Source organism: Halichoeres trimaculatus, unplaced genomic scaffold (assembly GCF_033239565.1).
Source record: "Halichoeres trimaculatus isolate MK-OKI-2021-1 unplaced genomic scaffold, fHalTri1.1 fHalTri1_scaffold_4, whole genome shotgun sequence".
Lineage (NCBI taxonomy): Eukaryota > Metazoa > Chordata > Actinopteri > Labriformes > Labridae > Halichoeres > Halichoeres trimaculatus.
In genome coordinates this window covers 25,784,711-25,802,391 of record NW_027437182.1, presented here as the reverse complement: position 1 = coordinate 25,802,391, position 17,681 = coordinate 25,784,711, and the positions used below count along the sequence as shown (strand labels likewise).

Genomic DNA, 17,681 nt, shown 5'->3' with positions numbered 1-17,681 from the left:
ATGTGGACAAGGAACAAAGTGCTAGTTAGGACGCATGAGGTGAGGGTACAGGAGAGGTAGGAAGAGCAGAAAGCCTCAGATACAGTCTGTAAGGTTTCTTTATGAAGGAAAACCTGAGATGTTTCATAAGAAGAAACAAAAACCAGCTGCCCTTCTTGGCTTTGTTGCTCATTTAATGTTAAGTCTCTCTTTATAGGTCAGATGTTCCTTCTCCCACTCAGACTGGTCTCCTAGTATCATCAAGTAATTTTCTTGAACAAACTTCCTTGTTTGATTTCATTTTTCAGCCAAGAGTAGAGAGGGAAACGTGAGCTGTAGACTTGACAGTGTGGTTGTGGTTTGTCTTGTAAGCATCTCATCTTTTATTCCTGAGTGACATGTGTAGCTAGCACAGGGTTCACAGGGAAGGAATTCAGGTTTACACCATCCACAGAGGGAAAAAGTCGAGGCCCTGACCTCTAGTTTCCCTCTGACACAGTTCTCCTGTACAGTACAAACCCCTTTCCCCTTCCCTTCCCATGCCTCCTTTATCTACCTGGACATCCTCGGGCTCTGCTCCATCAGACCCCCCCTTCTTTAAAAAAGTCTCCTCCTCAGCCGAGTTACGCTCACTCCTTCTGACAGAGTAACAAAAGGTGTCCCCTGAAGCCTGGATTGAATGAGTGTTTTTAAATAATGCATTGCAGCCGGAGCAGGTGCCCATCGCTGGGGTATGGAGCCCCTCAGATCACGCCAGGCCCTGCCATGAAAATTTCATTGCTGCAGTGCTCACGGGAATCTCGATTGTTGGATTCTGTACAGTGTGGACTACGTGTGGAAGCTGACGCCTGCTGCTCAATATGTAACGCTGTGACGAGAGTGTAATTGTTACATGTCTGACCAAAACATAATTATTTCACCTAGAGGCCTCGAATCATTGTCATAGACACCCTCTGAACTGTCAAAGATAACCAGAAAAAAGTGTGATCCATATAACAATGAATCACCAAAAATGCTACATTCACTTTTTGCATGAAAATGTGGAATCTATACTCAGGGATTTTTAGTATGAGACGTGTGCTAGGTTTTTTTTAATACTAGTTGTATTGATCAGGCTCTATCAGCAGGCTCTGGCGTGTGCAGGTAAAGCAGTCAGCATGATGAGCACTTCCCTGGCAACAAGTTTCAATAGATTCCCTGATAATTTAAATCTCCAGACATTCCAGATTCCTCAGGATCTGATGTCAGTAAATTAAATGTTTCTTCTACACATCCAAAAAGTCCCAAGTCAGTCCAGGTTCATGCAGTCACTTTTGAGATGAACAGCCTCTGGGTTCGTAATAAATAAGAATATTGATTCAGTCAGGGGCAGTCTCCTCACACATTTTAACCATTTATTGCCAAATGGACATGCTCTCAAGCCTGGAGATCAAGGCTCTACATTTTCATTACAAAATCCCTTTCAAAGGTACAGACGAACCTTGAGAGTTGAGAGAAGAAGGAGGAGGCTGGATGGTAGAGGAAAAGCTTAACCAGCAGAGGCAGAGTGTGTGCTGCATTGGTGTAGCAAGGATCAATGAGAGTGAAGGCATGTTTGAATGGACCATCTTGTTTTGAGAATGGGCTCTGATTGGCTGTTGGTGATTGGAAACAATGAGTCAATCAGCACCTGTCAGCTGATTACACCTGGGGCGTATGACTTCTGTGTTCTGCATGAACTAACGTCAGGCTTCATCAATGAAGGCTTGATGTAGACTTGACTCTGATTCTTCTCCAGTGAAGCTGACTTGAACTGTGAGGACTTGAAGGGTGATTTGGACTTGAGGGTTGGTAGCTCTATGGCTCTCTAAAATGCATCAGAAACTGCCGATCCTTTAATATATAATAGAACTTTATTGTCATTGTAACAAGTACAACGAAATTGAAGTCACAGCAGCAAGCAAGAAAACAAAAGTAAGAAAGTGTATGGAAAGTGCAAAAAGGTCCATATGAAAATAGATGATGACAGCTTGTCCATCATTCTCCAGTTCAGCCAGCCTCCACCTCCACAGGGTCCAGGACTGAGCTTCTTCAGCAGTCTGTTCAGTCTCTGTCTCCTGTGTCCTGTCAGCTCACAGCAGGTGAAGCTCTTCCAACATGGCATTAGTGTATGATGTTAGCTCCGTTAGCCATGTCTGTGAATAGCATGATGCTACTCTGCCCTCTGGTATTCCCTCTGTTGCTGGGTTAGCACAGCTAGCTCTTCCATCTTATTGGAGATAGATCTAATGTTCCCAATAAGGATGGATGGAAGGACAGGTCCATGTCGTCACTTCTTAGCTCACACCTGAGAAACAGCACGCCGTCCTCACCTTCTTCTCCTCACCTTGTGGGAAGACATCAGGCCTTACACCAGTTAGCACTGACATGCTACAGGCTGCAAACAGCTGAGTTCACATGTAATCAATGCAGCCATGGTTACATGTAGGATCTCCAGACAAACACAGGAGAAAAAGTAGTAAAAATATCACTGACGACAAAACCAGTTTGGTGTCAACAAATGAGCCATACAAAGCAATGATCCACTCCAAGAGATGAAAAAATTACAAGAAATGGACAAAGAAGAGAGAGCTGCTACAAAAGACAGCCATAGCCAAGAGGGTGGTTACTAGCAACTCAATATAATATGCAAGTATTCAAAAAAGCTGAAGTTGCCCAAACACTCCAGTAGGCCTCTGTGTTACTTACTGCCTACAGTGAAACTGAGACTCACTGGAAACAGATTAAAGGGGGGAAGGAAGGTGTAATGAAACAAGATGGACAGTATTTATTTTAAAGACCTATAAGGTAGACTGTGCTTAGCTTCTGAACACATTGTTGCTATTCAGGTTTGTAATTGGACTGTCAACAATGCAGCACATAGTGAAGGACGTCTCAGCTACATGGTATGAATTGTGAACCACTGGTTGCATCTAAAATACTGAAATGCCAATGGGTTGCATCATTGAGGGAGTGTCCGAGCAACAGCAGGACAGATCTGAACTTCTTCTTCCTGGGCTTCACCTTACATCCTGCTGTGGCTACTTAACCTCTTCTTGCAGATTTTGTACCAGAGATGTTAGACAGGGACTGAGAAGCCTTTGTGTCATTCCTCGTGTCAAGTAGTGTCAAACATGACCTCTTAAGCTGAGACAGTCAAAATGTAGAATCACGGAGTGCTATTATTGTGGCTGATTTAGAGGCTTTTTGAGAACTAATGAAATAATAACTTTTACATTTGCATTGTGCCTTGATGTTTTTTACGGCACTGACTATGAGAACATATCCAGGCTGCTTCATGCTGTGTCACATGGACTGAAAATCTTGGTTACAATGGAGGGAACACACAATCTGTTAAAAAAAAAAAAAACTACTTCATGTATCAACTTCTCAGTTGCCATTGTCCTTATTCTACATAACACTAAACAGTTTTTATACTGATGCATGAAACAAATAAGAGGCAGTCAATGGCACAATTTCTTTGCTTTAGTGTCCGTATGAAATGCTTTCTAATTTCCTGAGAACAGGCACGTGAAAGGGAGCTTCTGAAGTAAATAAATAAAGTTGAACTTAAGATTTTTGTCGCTGTTTTTCAAATGGCACGTAATTAAACATCACAGATCGTACTGAAACACAACACTGATCGGTTTCACTGAGCAGCAGCAACAGGACAGTCACTGCGATTGAGATCAATATTAAACATTTACAAGAAGCAGTTTGCTCCCTCTTCCCTGTGACTCATGCTTCTCACAATCCTTTTTAGCACATGCAGACTGACTGGGCCATTATTAATGACGCGTTTTAAAGAAAAAAAAACTGACCAACCTTCAATCAACACATCCTCTAATGCACAAGCATTGCAATCAAAAAATCTCTCAACTACAAATCTCTCTTTCTAAAATGTGTGTTTACATTGTGTGTCAGCTATTTGTGTTGATACAGTTGTTTCTGATGTAAGAGTGAGAAATAGTAGAGGTGATGGCATCTGCCGTCAAATGCTGAAGCTGTTTTAAACCAACTGTTGCAGATTTTTTTTTTTTTTAATAGTCGATGGCTGCTAAGATGTTGCAGTAAAAGTAAAGACGTCTTTGAGAAGATGAGGAGTCAGGTCGTTAAACTCTGGCCCAGCTCATTATTGATTCAGTTGGTATCAGGCATCAACCCAAACATCATAACTGTGTGTCTGCTCTGGCCTTGACGCATGTGATCAGCATAAAAAAGACGCCTCAGACTCACAAACACATCATCAGTGTTTGTGCTATGATAATACATTAGTTAGTCGCATTGTATCCGGTAGAAAGTGGGCTTGAACAAAGAAAGTTTGAAACAAACACTCGCCTTGTTAGGAGTCCTGTCATCTCAACAGTGTGCACCAGAGGTGTCTCTGCAATTCACTTCAAACTGATGGCCCTTACAGCCTCTTTAAGTTAATTCAGTGGGGTTTTTTTTGTTTAATTTCATTTAAAAAAAAAACAAAACAAAACTCTGTTTTGTGTCATTTACTGTGTCCCGAGTGCTTGAAACTGAATATACTTGCCCATCCTGCATGACAGCAAACCAAAAAGTACTTTGGGAGATGCTGGCACTAGGTGAGATGGAGCGCTGAAATGATCCAGACGTAAGAAAAAACAGTGTTGCACAGTTTTCCTGCATGGCTCTTTTTTATGATTGGCTACGAATCAGCCCTGAGGTCATCGCCATTGTCTGTCTTTGCACCTCTGCCTTCTTCTCACCAAAATGACCGCAGACATTTGTGAGTAACACTGTGCCAGTTTGCGCCTGGATTTCAAACGTGCTGAGTAAGGAAGCAAAACAGAGGCCACAATTAGAGATGGGCCGATACACTTTTTACATTCCGATCCGATCCGATTTATTAAAATTTAATTGTGCTGATATCCGATACCGATGCCTGGGCTTTGGGTCCATACCGAAACTGATCTGATACCAGTTTTAAAAAATAACCTGCATGCCCTACTGTGGGATAAGACTGGTAATGTTTTGGGTAAAAGGCAAAAAATGAGTAGATAGAAAAACTGAAGTAAATATTTTTTTAAACTATAGAATATTCTAATGTTTAGCACTATTTTGGTAAAAACAAAGCTTCAGAATGTACAGAAATTCTATTCATGTAAACTTTTATACCCTGTAGACTGGTAATGCAAAAGGCATGGAGCTGTTTACCTGGATCCGCTCCATGGATCGGCCCCTTTCCCACCGATACTGATCCAGCTTTGAGGGGCACCGATACACCGATACCTGATACCAGGATCGGTATCGCTGCATCCCTAGCCACAATCAGTTTCAGGTTTGATAAATTACATTGCGGGTGCTAAATGCGCATATATTCTGTATATTCGTGAAAGCTCATTTCAAAGACGCAATCCTGGGTGCACCGGGTTAGTACATCAGCTTTGCTTGCGCTATCAAATTTGCACGTGTTTTTCTATACGAAAACCTTTATTAGATCAGGCTCTATGTACGCATGATTTCAGGCTGTTCACGACTGTTCAGTTTTCTACATTTTGATACTAGAAAAGAGTTTTGTCTCTGTTCTGACAAAGGGCAAAAGTTACTTTTACCCTGAAATGCTCTGAGAAAAAGGTCCATGTGTGTCTGTCCAAGAAAAACTCAGCAATATTTTGACTTGTGTGATGCTGAAGCTTCTTTGACTTCAGACTTCCATGGTTTCAACATTGGTGTTTTTATGGTTTTTTTTATTTTTTTTTTATTTATTTTTTACCAGAGCTTTTAGGCTAGCTCAGCTGCATTTACTGTGATCTCACCTTTGAGGCAGGAAATATATGCATAAAATCTTAAGCTCTTGCCACACTGTCAACAGGCTGATTTGATACTAGCCTGAGATCAAGTTGTCTCTTCACCGTTGACAAGCAGTGTTCTGACACCTGAAAGTCCGACTGGAGCCATGTCTGAGGATATTTTCCCTTCGTCCATGTTTTCTGTCAGTGTCTACACCGTTTGTGTTTTCAGCCTCTTTGCCTCAGCAGCAGAGTTCTTTAACCCACAGGGACATGGCCGAGTGCCACAGAGGCTCTTGAGCTCAGAGCTGCAGAGCTTTACGTCGCACATTTACAACCCCTCCTCAGTCCATATGATCTTCATACTGTTAAATCTTATGTATCAAAGCTCCATCTAAATGAAACAATGACAAAATTTTTCCATCTGCGCTCAAATTGTAGGGTTACTTGGCATGAAGCAAGTGTGACACTTTTGGGAATAAAATGATGTGATCTCAGCACTGACGTCTTTTCCTCTCCCTTTCTTGTTCTGTTTTCCAGGTTAGCTTTATACGTGTATGAATATTTGCTGCATGTCGGCGCACAGAAATCAGCACAGACCTTCCTGTCAGAGGTAAGATGTTCTTTCAGCTTAACTTCCTGTGTATGTGATTCCCCCTCTATTGTATAACCAGGGATGGAATTCACATCAGGAGTCGTTTTGGGTTCAAGCAGCTGTTGAGCAATCTCACTACAAGCCCTGGACATTGACAACTCTGGAAATATTAATACTTTAATGAGCCTTTTTTAATAGCTGAACAGCAGCAATGTTCCTTTGACTGTTTATTAATTAGACACAATATAAACATGACATCAGTTGGGCAACATAATATGATTACCCACCCCGGTTATTAGCTCTAATTTGTAATCATAAACACTGTGTAATTACAGCAGTTTGACATATTGTTAGCATGCGTTGTTACTCACTTTCTGCCATGACATTTAGGAAGTGAAGCTACTCTTTGCTGTGTTAATTCAAGTGCACCTTGGATACTTAAAACCAGTCCAAATAAATTCATGTGTCCTGAATTTACATGATTTATTAGTCTCATATTTGGCCCCTGAACTGTCAAAGAGGTAAAGTCTATAATGTGTTACATCCTCTTCCTCATTGGACATCCTTCCTGCTAATGGTGCTGCATCCAGACCATCTCCTGTACAACACCTCCTCTGCCTGCTGGTTTTATCTGTCTTCACTTTATACACTGTCCAGCACTGAGAGGGAAAGTGAACAGAGATCCGTTTGATTTACCCTACATCAAATCTCTCTTATTTCTGACAATATTTCAGTGCAGAGGCTGAGAGAGGAACTGTTTCACCCGCATTAACTAAAACAATGCAGCCTGCGTACCCTGAAGTGATGGGGTAGTGGTGAGCTGAACAGTTTCAACAAGTGTTTCAACAGATCATTTTTAATAATATTTTTGATACAGGCATTCTTAGGATTTACATTATGGTTCCCAGATGTTAAATCTTTAGCCTTTCCTCTGGTACACCAGGTACACCATAGCACTATAAGGTCAAAGTTAGGGATGCCCGATATTAGATTGTTTTTTTTTTTTTTTTACAGATATCTGATATGCTGATATTTATAATGTTTACATAAATGCAGAGATGATCAACTTTCTTCTGTATTAGAAGTAGCACATTGTATTGTGCTGCATACTCTTATCACACTTGTTATGTTTAATATTTCCTTCTTGTGCAAAATGAAAAAATATATACTTGAAACTGTTTATTTATTTATGACTATAACTTTCAAACAAAAAAAATTCCAAAAGATAAATCCTACTTGAAAGCAGGATGATGCTCTCCTACATGTCCTTTACAGACTGCTGCTTAAATTCAAGTTTAACTGAAAGCAGGAACCAAATATGGGACTACTCAATCTGAACTGTGCAAACAAAACAACAAAAAGTGAAAAAATGCAGCTTCAGCCCATTGTTTTATCAGTTTATTATACTGGCATAATTTGGTGTTTTGGCTGATATCCGATATTTTATTTTTAAGCCGATACCGATAATATTGTGCATCCCTAGCCAAAGTGAAAGGTATGGGTGGCATACTTAACTCACTGGGGTTCCATCTCTTGAAGTGTCCCATGTGAATACTGTATTTATTTATGGCAGAGCAGTAATCTGGGAGCAAATGTTGCTCAATGACCTGCCATAAAGGGGCTTCAGGATGGATGCTAACCCCGGTTGCAACTATATGAGGGCGCAACATAACAGCGAGCCCAATTGTGAATCCACAGAAACACACTTTAAAAGAAGGGGCAATGAAGCTATATTCTAGTTTGTGTATTTAAAATGTTTTGAACAAAAGATAATTCCAAACCAACACAATGTTATAGGACCAAGATAAAAGCGAAGAGATACTGATTACTGTATAATTACATGTCCCTCACTGAAGCAGAAATACTGGTATTTGTGTAAAACAGATAAAAGTAGAAGCTCTGATACAACTTTTTTTTATTTACAAAATAAGAAAAGTGCGGGCTGAAATTTTCTTTAAGTATGACAAATAAAAGGACATGTAGTAAAATTGAATCATAAAAAACAATATACATTTATTGTCTTAAATGTGAAAGTAGTTGAAATGAAAAATGAAAAAGAGGAGACTTTTTGTTAAAATGTAAAAAGGAAATGTTTTCACAAAAAGAGATTATCAAGCTCTGTGCAGATGTCCCCCTGTTTTAGTCAGGACCACTATCCACTCTCTGGTATGTCTGACCTGGGGCTCCCTGCTCTTCCACGTGCCATCGCCTGGGGTGGGGAGAGGGGAGACCCCCCCCTTTGTTGTGCATACATTAAATGCCAAGGCAGGAAGAGCAACAGCACAGACAAAACAGAACCAGCCTCACTGACAGGACACATGACGTTTGTGGTGGCTCTGCCTGAACTAATGCTGTGCTCCTTTTTGGTCTGTTTGCTAAGCTAATTGATATTAGCTGTAGCTGTTTCTTCACAGGACTGATTTTAGAGTGGTCTAATATGCCCCATCTAACAGACAATAAAATGTGAAGACAATAAAAATGTGTCCAAAAATGTCATACTTAAGCTTCTTGACCCTCTGGGCATCTGCAAGACTCATTTAACAAAAATGACCCTTGAAAACACCTGGTAGAATTACCTTGAAAAATATGTGCTCTCTGAATCATCAACCCCAATCAACGGGTTTGTATCAGTAAGACACATTTAGACTGAATCTGTCAGTCTTTGCTTTTAGCAAACAGGTGGACTGTTAGCAAGACAGACAGGGCTGGAGGCTGGCCCAGCTGCCAATGACCACAAGCAGGCGTCTGACATATGAAGCAAAAACCGTTGAGCAGCACAGTAGGATTAAGTGGTCGGGCTTCAGAGAGCTTCGCTCATTTCAGGGTAAATCTTCTCCCAGAGATTGAGGGTTATATGTGAGCTGCTGGAAAGGGCTGAAGTTCTGGGCTGCAGGCAACCAGAGCACACACACACACACACACACACACACACACACACACACACACACACACACACACACACATACACACACACACACACACACACACACACACACACACATACACACACACACGGATGGACAGACCCACTCAGACAGCCTCAAACTGGAATTCAACAGCATCTACACAGACAGGAATTAAAACAACACACACAGATTCACACAAACAATCCATGTCCACAAGGCATGCATGCCAAGACTGCTAAGTCAATTTGACGCCAGTTGTCTCAAATGTTGTGCCTGCAACTGTATACTGCTTAATGACTGTGTTTATTTCGACCTCACTTTGGTTTGTATTGAGTCGTCTTCTGTGGTCGGAGTCAGAGTGTTTGGATTGGACTGACATTTATTGGTACGAATCGAGCAAACACAGCAGCTTGACCTTTCACCTTTACCCCTTTATGTAGGTCTGACAGCACATTTTAAAGGTTTATGGGTTGAAAATTTGAGAAAAGGTTTCAAACAGACATTATTTGTTTGACTCATCTAGATCAGCTGGGTGTTTAATCACCATGTTAGCACTCAAAGCACTCCTCTCCCTCTGCTTACACTTTAATGCAAATAAAGTGAGAATAAGTTAAGTAAATTTAATAGGGGAAACCCATACGTGGAATTAAATTACTTCACAAAAACAGGCACAAGAACACTCTACACAACAGAGGGAGGTCTAGAAATTCAACTTTAACTATGAATCAAATGCAGCTGATGTATTTTTCTGTTTGTAGTGTGTTTTTTCATGCTGCTTATGGACAGTCACAAGTGAACATTTCTTTCTAGCCCCTTTCACTCATACATTGCAAACCTTTTTTAAAAAAAATCTTCTCCCAAACTTTATCCGGACTTTCCTCTTTTCCCTCAGAACCCTTACAATATGTCTACAAGAAGCCGTAGTGACACAATGAACGCATCATGCTATAAAGTTAGAATAAAATAGAATACAATTGCACAGAATGTACTTCATAAAAGGAAATTCAGCAGTCAGTCACAGAAGCTAACAAGAAAGTGTATAAGGCACAAATATCCATCAGTAAACCACAGCCTGAGCCTGGGATTCGAACTTATGGCCCTCTTGCTGTGAGGCACTGCACAACTACGCTGTCCCTACATTCAACTTTATTTTCATTTTTAATGTCTAAAACACTACGAAACGGAGTCATGCTAAGATGCCATGTCGTGCACTGACACACAACTGCATTTCCAATTCACTTTTTCGGAAAATAAAAGCGATATTTCAAGAGTTTCGACAAAGAACAATTTTGCCTTGCCGGTGTCTCCATTACGACCAGAAATGCCCACAACTTTGGTAAAGTGAAACATATTGTCTGTCTGGATGCTGCACTCATGATGATGCTGATTCTTGAACATTAGTGTTTTTATTCACTGCTCAAACTGTCGGCCGTGATCACGCTAATTCAAAACAGGCACAAACAAAACACTGAATGAAGATCATCATCTCCAGCTCACAAACTCTCACTCACACACACACAGACCTCTACCCCTCCCTCCTGCTGCTCTCTGACCCGCTCACAGCCGTCCTGCCAGAGTCCGTTTGTGTGGCAGTGGACACGTACAAGGAGGTGAGGGAGGTGTGTTGCTATGACAACGTGACGTTTTTGCGATAAAGGTGTTTCCATTGCACTTTTGCAAGAAACTTCAATATCGAAACTTCTGAAAAAACACCCCATGAGAGCGTAAAAACTTTTTATCGAAATTTGAGAGGATTTTTGAAAATGTGGCATTTTCAAAACCATTTGTTATTGCGATTTTTATGTTTTGCGCAATTCTGGGTGTAATGGAAACACAGAGAAACCTGCTATTACCCAAAGCTACATCCCTGGCTAGTGGTGTGTAAATTTTCATAATTAGTTGAACCAGCTAGTAACCAAGTAGGGATGATGATGGTTTAGCATTTGTTAGACTCCTGCTCCATACAACCATGGTAGGTTGTATGAAGGCACATTCACAGTTAGTGAGTTTTTGGGCTGAAAGGGAAACCAGAAGAGCAACAAACTGCCAAACTTTCTTTTACTCTTTCATTCAATAACACACAGCACTGATAAACGTTTATAAACCACCACAACTTACTTTTCTGAGACTTTGTCTGCCATCTTGGACACATCAGAAATGTTACCCTGGGGATTCAGCTGCAGAGTTTTTAAGTTTTGTCCTGTTTTCTGAAACTGTACCTTCCTTTACTGTCAGGAAAAACTGTCAGGAACTGAAATGTGAAAAATAAAAATAAAAATCTGGAAAATATGTATGCATTAGACAAATATTTTCCCAATAATTTTTAGGACTTCACACGTAACAAAGGCTTTCGTTTAGTGAAGACTGTTATATGTAAAGTTTGAGGCTGCTGGTGTTTCCATTGCTTCCTGCTGAAAACTTGACTCACCTCCCTTTTTTTTCTTGGCACACACTCAGAAAAACCCAGAAATGTTTCAATAGATAAGGGACTACTATCCTCACAGGTACACTGAAGGCACACACACACTCACACATGAACACACACTTGCTCAGTGCCACCTAATGAGAGCGCTATCACCTGGACTCTCCTGCCTCAATTAGCCTCTGTTCCTCTTCACCGAAGAGTACACACACACACAAACACACACATTTATAGTATACACACAATACTCTGTGTCCCCAGGAGGACTTTGCTACTCTCTGCTCTCATGCACAGTGCAGCACTCAGCTCTTTAGCAGCATTAAATCAACAGGCCCAACCCACATACCGCACATCACATCACTATAAACTGCACTGGGGAAATCTGTAGAATAACAAACACACATCTGAAGCTTATCTGCTTTTCTTCATATGTATATGTGGATAAAAAAAAACAAAAAATGACAAATCTTGCTGCTGTCATGCTGTCTGTAGACTCTTGGGATTAATGCATGTATGCAGTAAATGTGTATGTGTGTGTGTTTGAGTGTGCAGAATCATGTCAGAAGGAGTGTGTGAAGCAGAGAGCTGGTCTGATATCTCTCCCTGGATCTTATCTCAGTGTCCAGATACAGACAGGAGCTCTGCTTGTGTGTGAGGGCAGCAGAGAGGGCCGCTGCTTCAAGACACAAACACTTCCTTATCCACAAACTCCTCACTGCACTGCACTCCACTGCGCTGCCCGATGGCCTATTTTTCTGTCCGGCTATCGGTCTATGTCCGTCTGTCTGTCTGAAGTTGGAAGGACAGTTGAGGAAAATTATTACATTATGCATAAAACATGCAGCAGCGTCCAATTTTTCATTTCTCCTCTTCTGTCTTCCCTCTCGTGCTCAGATCCGATGGGAGAAGAACATCACACTCGGTGAACCGCCGGGATTTCTACACTCATGGTGGTGGTATGTATACGCTGATCCTCTTTCTTTCTCTTGACTGCACTCTCGCACGCAAACACGTATGTTTTTCAACTGCTCACGTTCGTACTGTTGAAGTCCTCTTGATGGTCTGAAAGAATGTGCAGGGGTGGAGAGCGAGAGTAATTGCAGGGAATGCTGAGTGCATCATCTCACACATGTTTAAGTGCTGTACTCCTGGCATCCTCCTGAGTGACAAGCATGCTAACTTGCTATACTCTGTTATTTAAACTTGAACTGCTTTTTTTTTTTTTTAAACCTCACGTAAGCGTTACTCAATCAAAGACACAATCAGACACAGATCCTCATAGAAGGAGAAATGTAGCGATGCTTTGGATCCAGTGAGCTCTGGATGACAGTTTCAGCCGCTGTTTGTGAGTCTATATTTATTTACATCCAGTAAATTTGCATGATTACAAAGAGACAGAATTAGCATTTCCATTTGCAAGGTACCCACAGATCTACACAACATCTATACATTACTGTGAAGCTTGAAAAACCTAAACATTTCTTTCTGCATGTTTAGGGGTATTCATATGACTTTTTCCTTCTGATTCAGAGATTTATAAAAGTTAGCTTCAGGTGGTCATCAGAAATAATCAAAGCTTCAAGAAGTTATGTTACAAGAGAAGATTAGGGTTTTTATTTCACTCGGTTATGTCTCATTGAAGGGGTTCAGTGTTCATGCAGATCATCAAACTTTCCTCTGTGAGTGTGTGACAGCGTTTGCTGCTGTTCTGACTGCAGGCTGCGACTGTGTGCAGGTGAAATTAAAGGACAAAGCTTTCAAATGGATCCCTCACTTTTTGGATCTTTTCCGCATCTTGCCATGTTAGCTGCATTTATACCCCCTTAAAAAAATCCTGAGATTTTTTTCAAATTTTCGGATCTTTCTAAGGAGAGCTGCACATGTGAAAGCAAACAGCCCCAATTTTAACCCAACACCTTATCTGGAATTTTTCCTGCTGGTCTCATTGGAAAACTTCAGCAAGAAGAGCTGAGCTGACATGGGAACATGGCAAGAAAATCCCCATTGAGTGAGTGAGTGTGGTGAGGGTGATGATGTTTTTATCACGTGACAGGTATGAAACCAGAAGTGCAACCCAAAAAAGGATGGATAAAACCACACTGGTTCATTTTGGCATAGCAATAAGGAAACTGCAGAATAGTGTAGATACCATTGCTGCATTATCATTAGTTAACATGACTCTGTGGCTTTGGCAGCTTTCTATGTTTTATCAGTTTCTTTGTCATTTTATAGCTGTATGAAGAGCGATAGGGCAGGAGATAAAGCAGGACGCTGGAAAGAAAGTGTGGACATGCAGAAAAAGACCTCAGGCTGGAATCAAGCTTGCTTGCTCCGAGGACGACAGCCTCTGTACATGGGGCACCCAATTTAACTGCCAAGCCAAACTGGCACCCCCATAGTGTGCTTTTGATGTCTTTCCCTCCCCGGCACACCGCCCCTCCTGTCGGAGAGGGAAGACTTCATGCTGTGAGAGACATGTGTGAACAGCAACTTGGGGAAATTTCAGGGGAAGAGTTTCTGAATATTTCTACAAATTCTCAGAAGTGCACTTTTGAAAGAGACCGTCCTGTCCTCCCCTTTAACCATTTCTCCCTGAACCTCTTCTCTACGATAAAGACTTTGAGACTTTTGGTGATGCTTGACTTCAGACACAGGAGTGTTCCTCTTTTCTTTCTATTTCCTCAATGAAATCTGTCAGATTTCTCAATGATAAACAGAGGACAGTGTTTTCAGGGTCAGTGGACTTAATGCCTGACACATACGCTTTTTTTCCTCCACATCTGAATTAGAAGGACTGGGAACACCCATTTGTAGGATTCAGCCTTTTCCAGTTGTCAAGCCAGGAGCTCAAAGACCCAACTTAAAGAGAGGAGCAGAGAGGCAGCGGGGAGGAAGCGGGGCAGCTGGAAAGGATGCAGACAAAGAATCAAGCAGGCAGACAGGCAGGAAGGTTGAATCCTCCACAAGGCAGCACGAGAGCCAAAAGCCAGCTAGGATAAGAGGTTCGACAGGGATTGCTTTGTTTGTCATTCATGCTATCCTGCTCATCCCCAAAGCCCCCCGACTGGCCCTGTGTAATAAACCCGGACGTGTGGCTTCATTCATTCATCCTTGCTCTGGCCCCAGTGTGTGTTGTAATTGTGCAGCCTGTTGACACGGTTCATAATGGTCCTTAAAGAGCCTGGCTTCTCTCAACCTGACAGCTCTCAATTGGACAGCGACCAGTAATACTGACAGAGTGACATACACAAACATACAGCGCGGGTTAAGTTTGCCCTCGCCTCCGCCTGAGCCAATAAGAGGGCTCAAAGAGACTGGCGGGAGTAGTGCGAGAGCTCGCAGTGTGTGTTCTGAGAGTATTGATGAATCCTGGCTCTGTGTTGGTCATAACCCAGTCTGTGTGTGTGTGTGTGTGCGAGTGTGTGAGTAAGTGTGTGTTGTAGTCTAGGCTGGTGATTAGCTGAGCAGGGCAGGGCTCTGGTGTAGTATGACCTAGCTGAGGGGCGTCTGTCTGGGCCACGCAGCACGTGGACATGGAGACTCACTGGGGGTGGGGTCCAGAGGGGGGGGGTCCTGTGTCCACCGAGCAGACCCCCCTCCAACCTCCAGCCTCCCCCAAAACAAAAGCTCCAGATGGTAGGAAAGCCACCAACCTCCCTCATCCCTCACCCTTCGCTCCCCCTCCCTCAACCTTTGTCTGGAGGCCTGTCCCTTTGTTTGCGGAAGAGAGACCCCCGAATGGATTAACTCTTTGCATTCCAGCCTCTTTTGTGTTAAACAGCCAAATCTAAGACCTCAACCCTGCAGCCAGAGCAGCCCTACCCCTGCTGTCCTCCTCCTCAGTGCCTTGCTGAGGTTTTCTTTCGCCCTGTCTCTGCGGCTGCTTCCTGTAGGATGGTGTTGGTGTTGGTGTTGGTGGTGGGTCAGGGTGGGGGCTTTAGAATAAACCAGGGCTGTAAGAGGAGGGGGAGGGGGTCATGTTGGGGTAGGACTAGGGGAGGGGGGTCACTCATCCACATCTGTTGTTATGGGTGGAGGGATAAAGAAAAGGCTCAGCGAGGGCTGCAGGTGTTGATTGTGTCATTAGCTCCCTTTCTATTGGCTGCAGCTAGTTGTCTCCTCCTTATCCCAAAATCGATGGCTTTAACCAGTTTTCACTGGATAGCCTCCGAATCCTCAATACAGACCTTCCTCCCCCCACCCTACAACCCCCAACACGTACACCCCACCACAAAAAACAGACACACTCATTTAAATCTGAAACACAGACGCTGAATTTCTCTGTGTGTCAGCTTCCAGCTGAATTTCTTTTTTAAGGAGGATCGTAGGATTCAGTGAGCGTTCAGTGAACTTCTGCTCTTTCACTGCTCATCATGACATCTAGTGCAGGAGTTCTCGGCTGGATATGAACCATGACTTTCAGTAATATCTAAATAAAACCCTTTAATAACACCAATACTGTTGCTTCACTTTGTGTCACATGGCACTACAGATTTGTAACACAACTTAAAAAGGTAGAATCTTAACTATCTGTAAGGTTAGATGGTCAGGCAAGTAACTGGGGTGAGCATCTTGTCAAAACCAAAAGAATTGCAAAACTGTCTTATTCTTACACTTCCCCTGGTGATACTTACTCACAATTAGTTAAAATGTAGAGCTCCTTTTACACAAGCACAGCACTCCTGACAATTTCAGATATACCTTAAAGTGGTTAATGGAAACAGCCAATCCTGTTTATCTAAACTTTAGCTGTGCCCATGCCAGCTATCTTGAACCAATGCATAGCACAGTCAGGCTGTTTCCAAACCACCTCCTTCGTACTATATATGAATTCAGTTAGGCAAAGGTGCTGCGTACTGCTTTTGAAAGTATAATTTAGAGTGATTTTTTTGATAGGTCTGTTTTGTAGTGTGTTTTGCTGGTTTTTGATTTTGGAAAGTAGAAGTACAGCTGAAAGAAAACTGGCTTTACAATAGAAACAGGCACAGGTTTGAAAGGCATGTCTAGAGCCCTGTTTCCACCAACTGTTTCAGCTTGGTTCGTGTCTGTATGGCACACACTTCGTGGCGTTTTCACTAACAAATTCTGGGACAGGTCCCCAAATAACCCAAACAAACCGTTTCCACTTTTTGGAACCCTTCCATCGGGGTAGGGATGGGTACCTTCCACAGTTGAAACGATACGATACCGATGCCTTGTACCTGGCGATCGGTATGGGTATTTAACGGTACCATTTTTCGGTACTTTTTGTGTTCATGTGGTAAAAATGATCAATTTGATCAAATTTAATAATAATTAAATCTCAAATTTATTTAATTTAACATTTTTTTCTTCAGTTAAACTTGAAATGCTGGGTTCATGTCCAGCATGGAAAATTGCCTACTCTTTCAGTCCCTCACAGTCACAGGGATACTTTTTGGTACCTAAACATGGTACCTTTTGATTTTACATGAATCAGTATCCGGTACTTTTGACAGAATTCAGTCGGTACTTATAAAAGTACCTTACTCTGTACCCATCCCTACGTCGGGGTGCCAGATAAAACTGATTGGATCCTGGAAGGTGGAGCTACAACACTGCAAATCAAAGAGCCACATGGTTATCACAATGAAGACAACTTGCTGGATGTCTTCCATTGTTGCTTTATGTTTAATGTGTCATGTTTTTTTTCGTTGTTGGATTTATTTGCCGGATACACTGCGTTGTGCTGCTATGGCATCATGCTATCACATAACGGACATGGCTTTCAGCTTGTGGCTAACACGCGATGTACCATGAAAGGGCACGGTTGGATGTGGAAACACAAACAAGATCAGGCTTTACCAATCCCTTTACTGATCCATACTGGACTGCTTGGTGGAAACTGGGCTTAGGATATTTCAGGACCAAGATGTCTAGAAACTGTTCAAAATTTGTCGGAAGTGAAACAGGCTCATGAATCTGTGCTAATTCAAAGACACATTAAAAAATTGAAGATTTTTTTAGAGATTGCACTGCAACTTCAA

General features: G+C 42.0%; 1 protein-coding gene across 1 annotated transcript in view; it reads left to right on the top strand.

Moving 5' to 3' along the window:
* ssbp4 (single stranded DNA binding protein 4) overlaps nucleotides 1-17,681 on the top strand; it is a 105,138-nt gene that overhangs the window by 5,524 nt on the left and 81,933 nt on the right. The window contains exons 2-3 of the mRNA XM_074667968.1: nucleotides 6,294-6,366; nucleotides 12,571-12,632. Of these exons, the coding sequence (XP_074524069.1) occupies nucleotides 6,294-6,366; nucleotides 12,571-12,632 (135 nt within the window). The remainder of the gene's footprint in view (nucleotides 1-6,293; nucleotides 6,367-12,570; nucleotides 12,633-17,681) is intronic.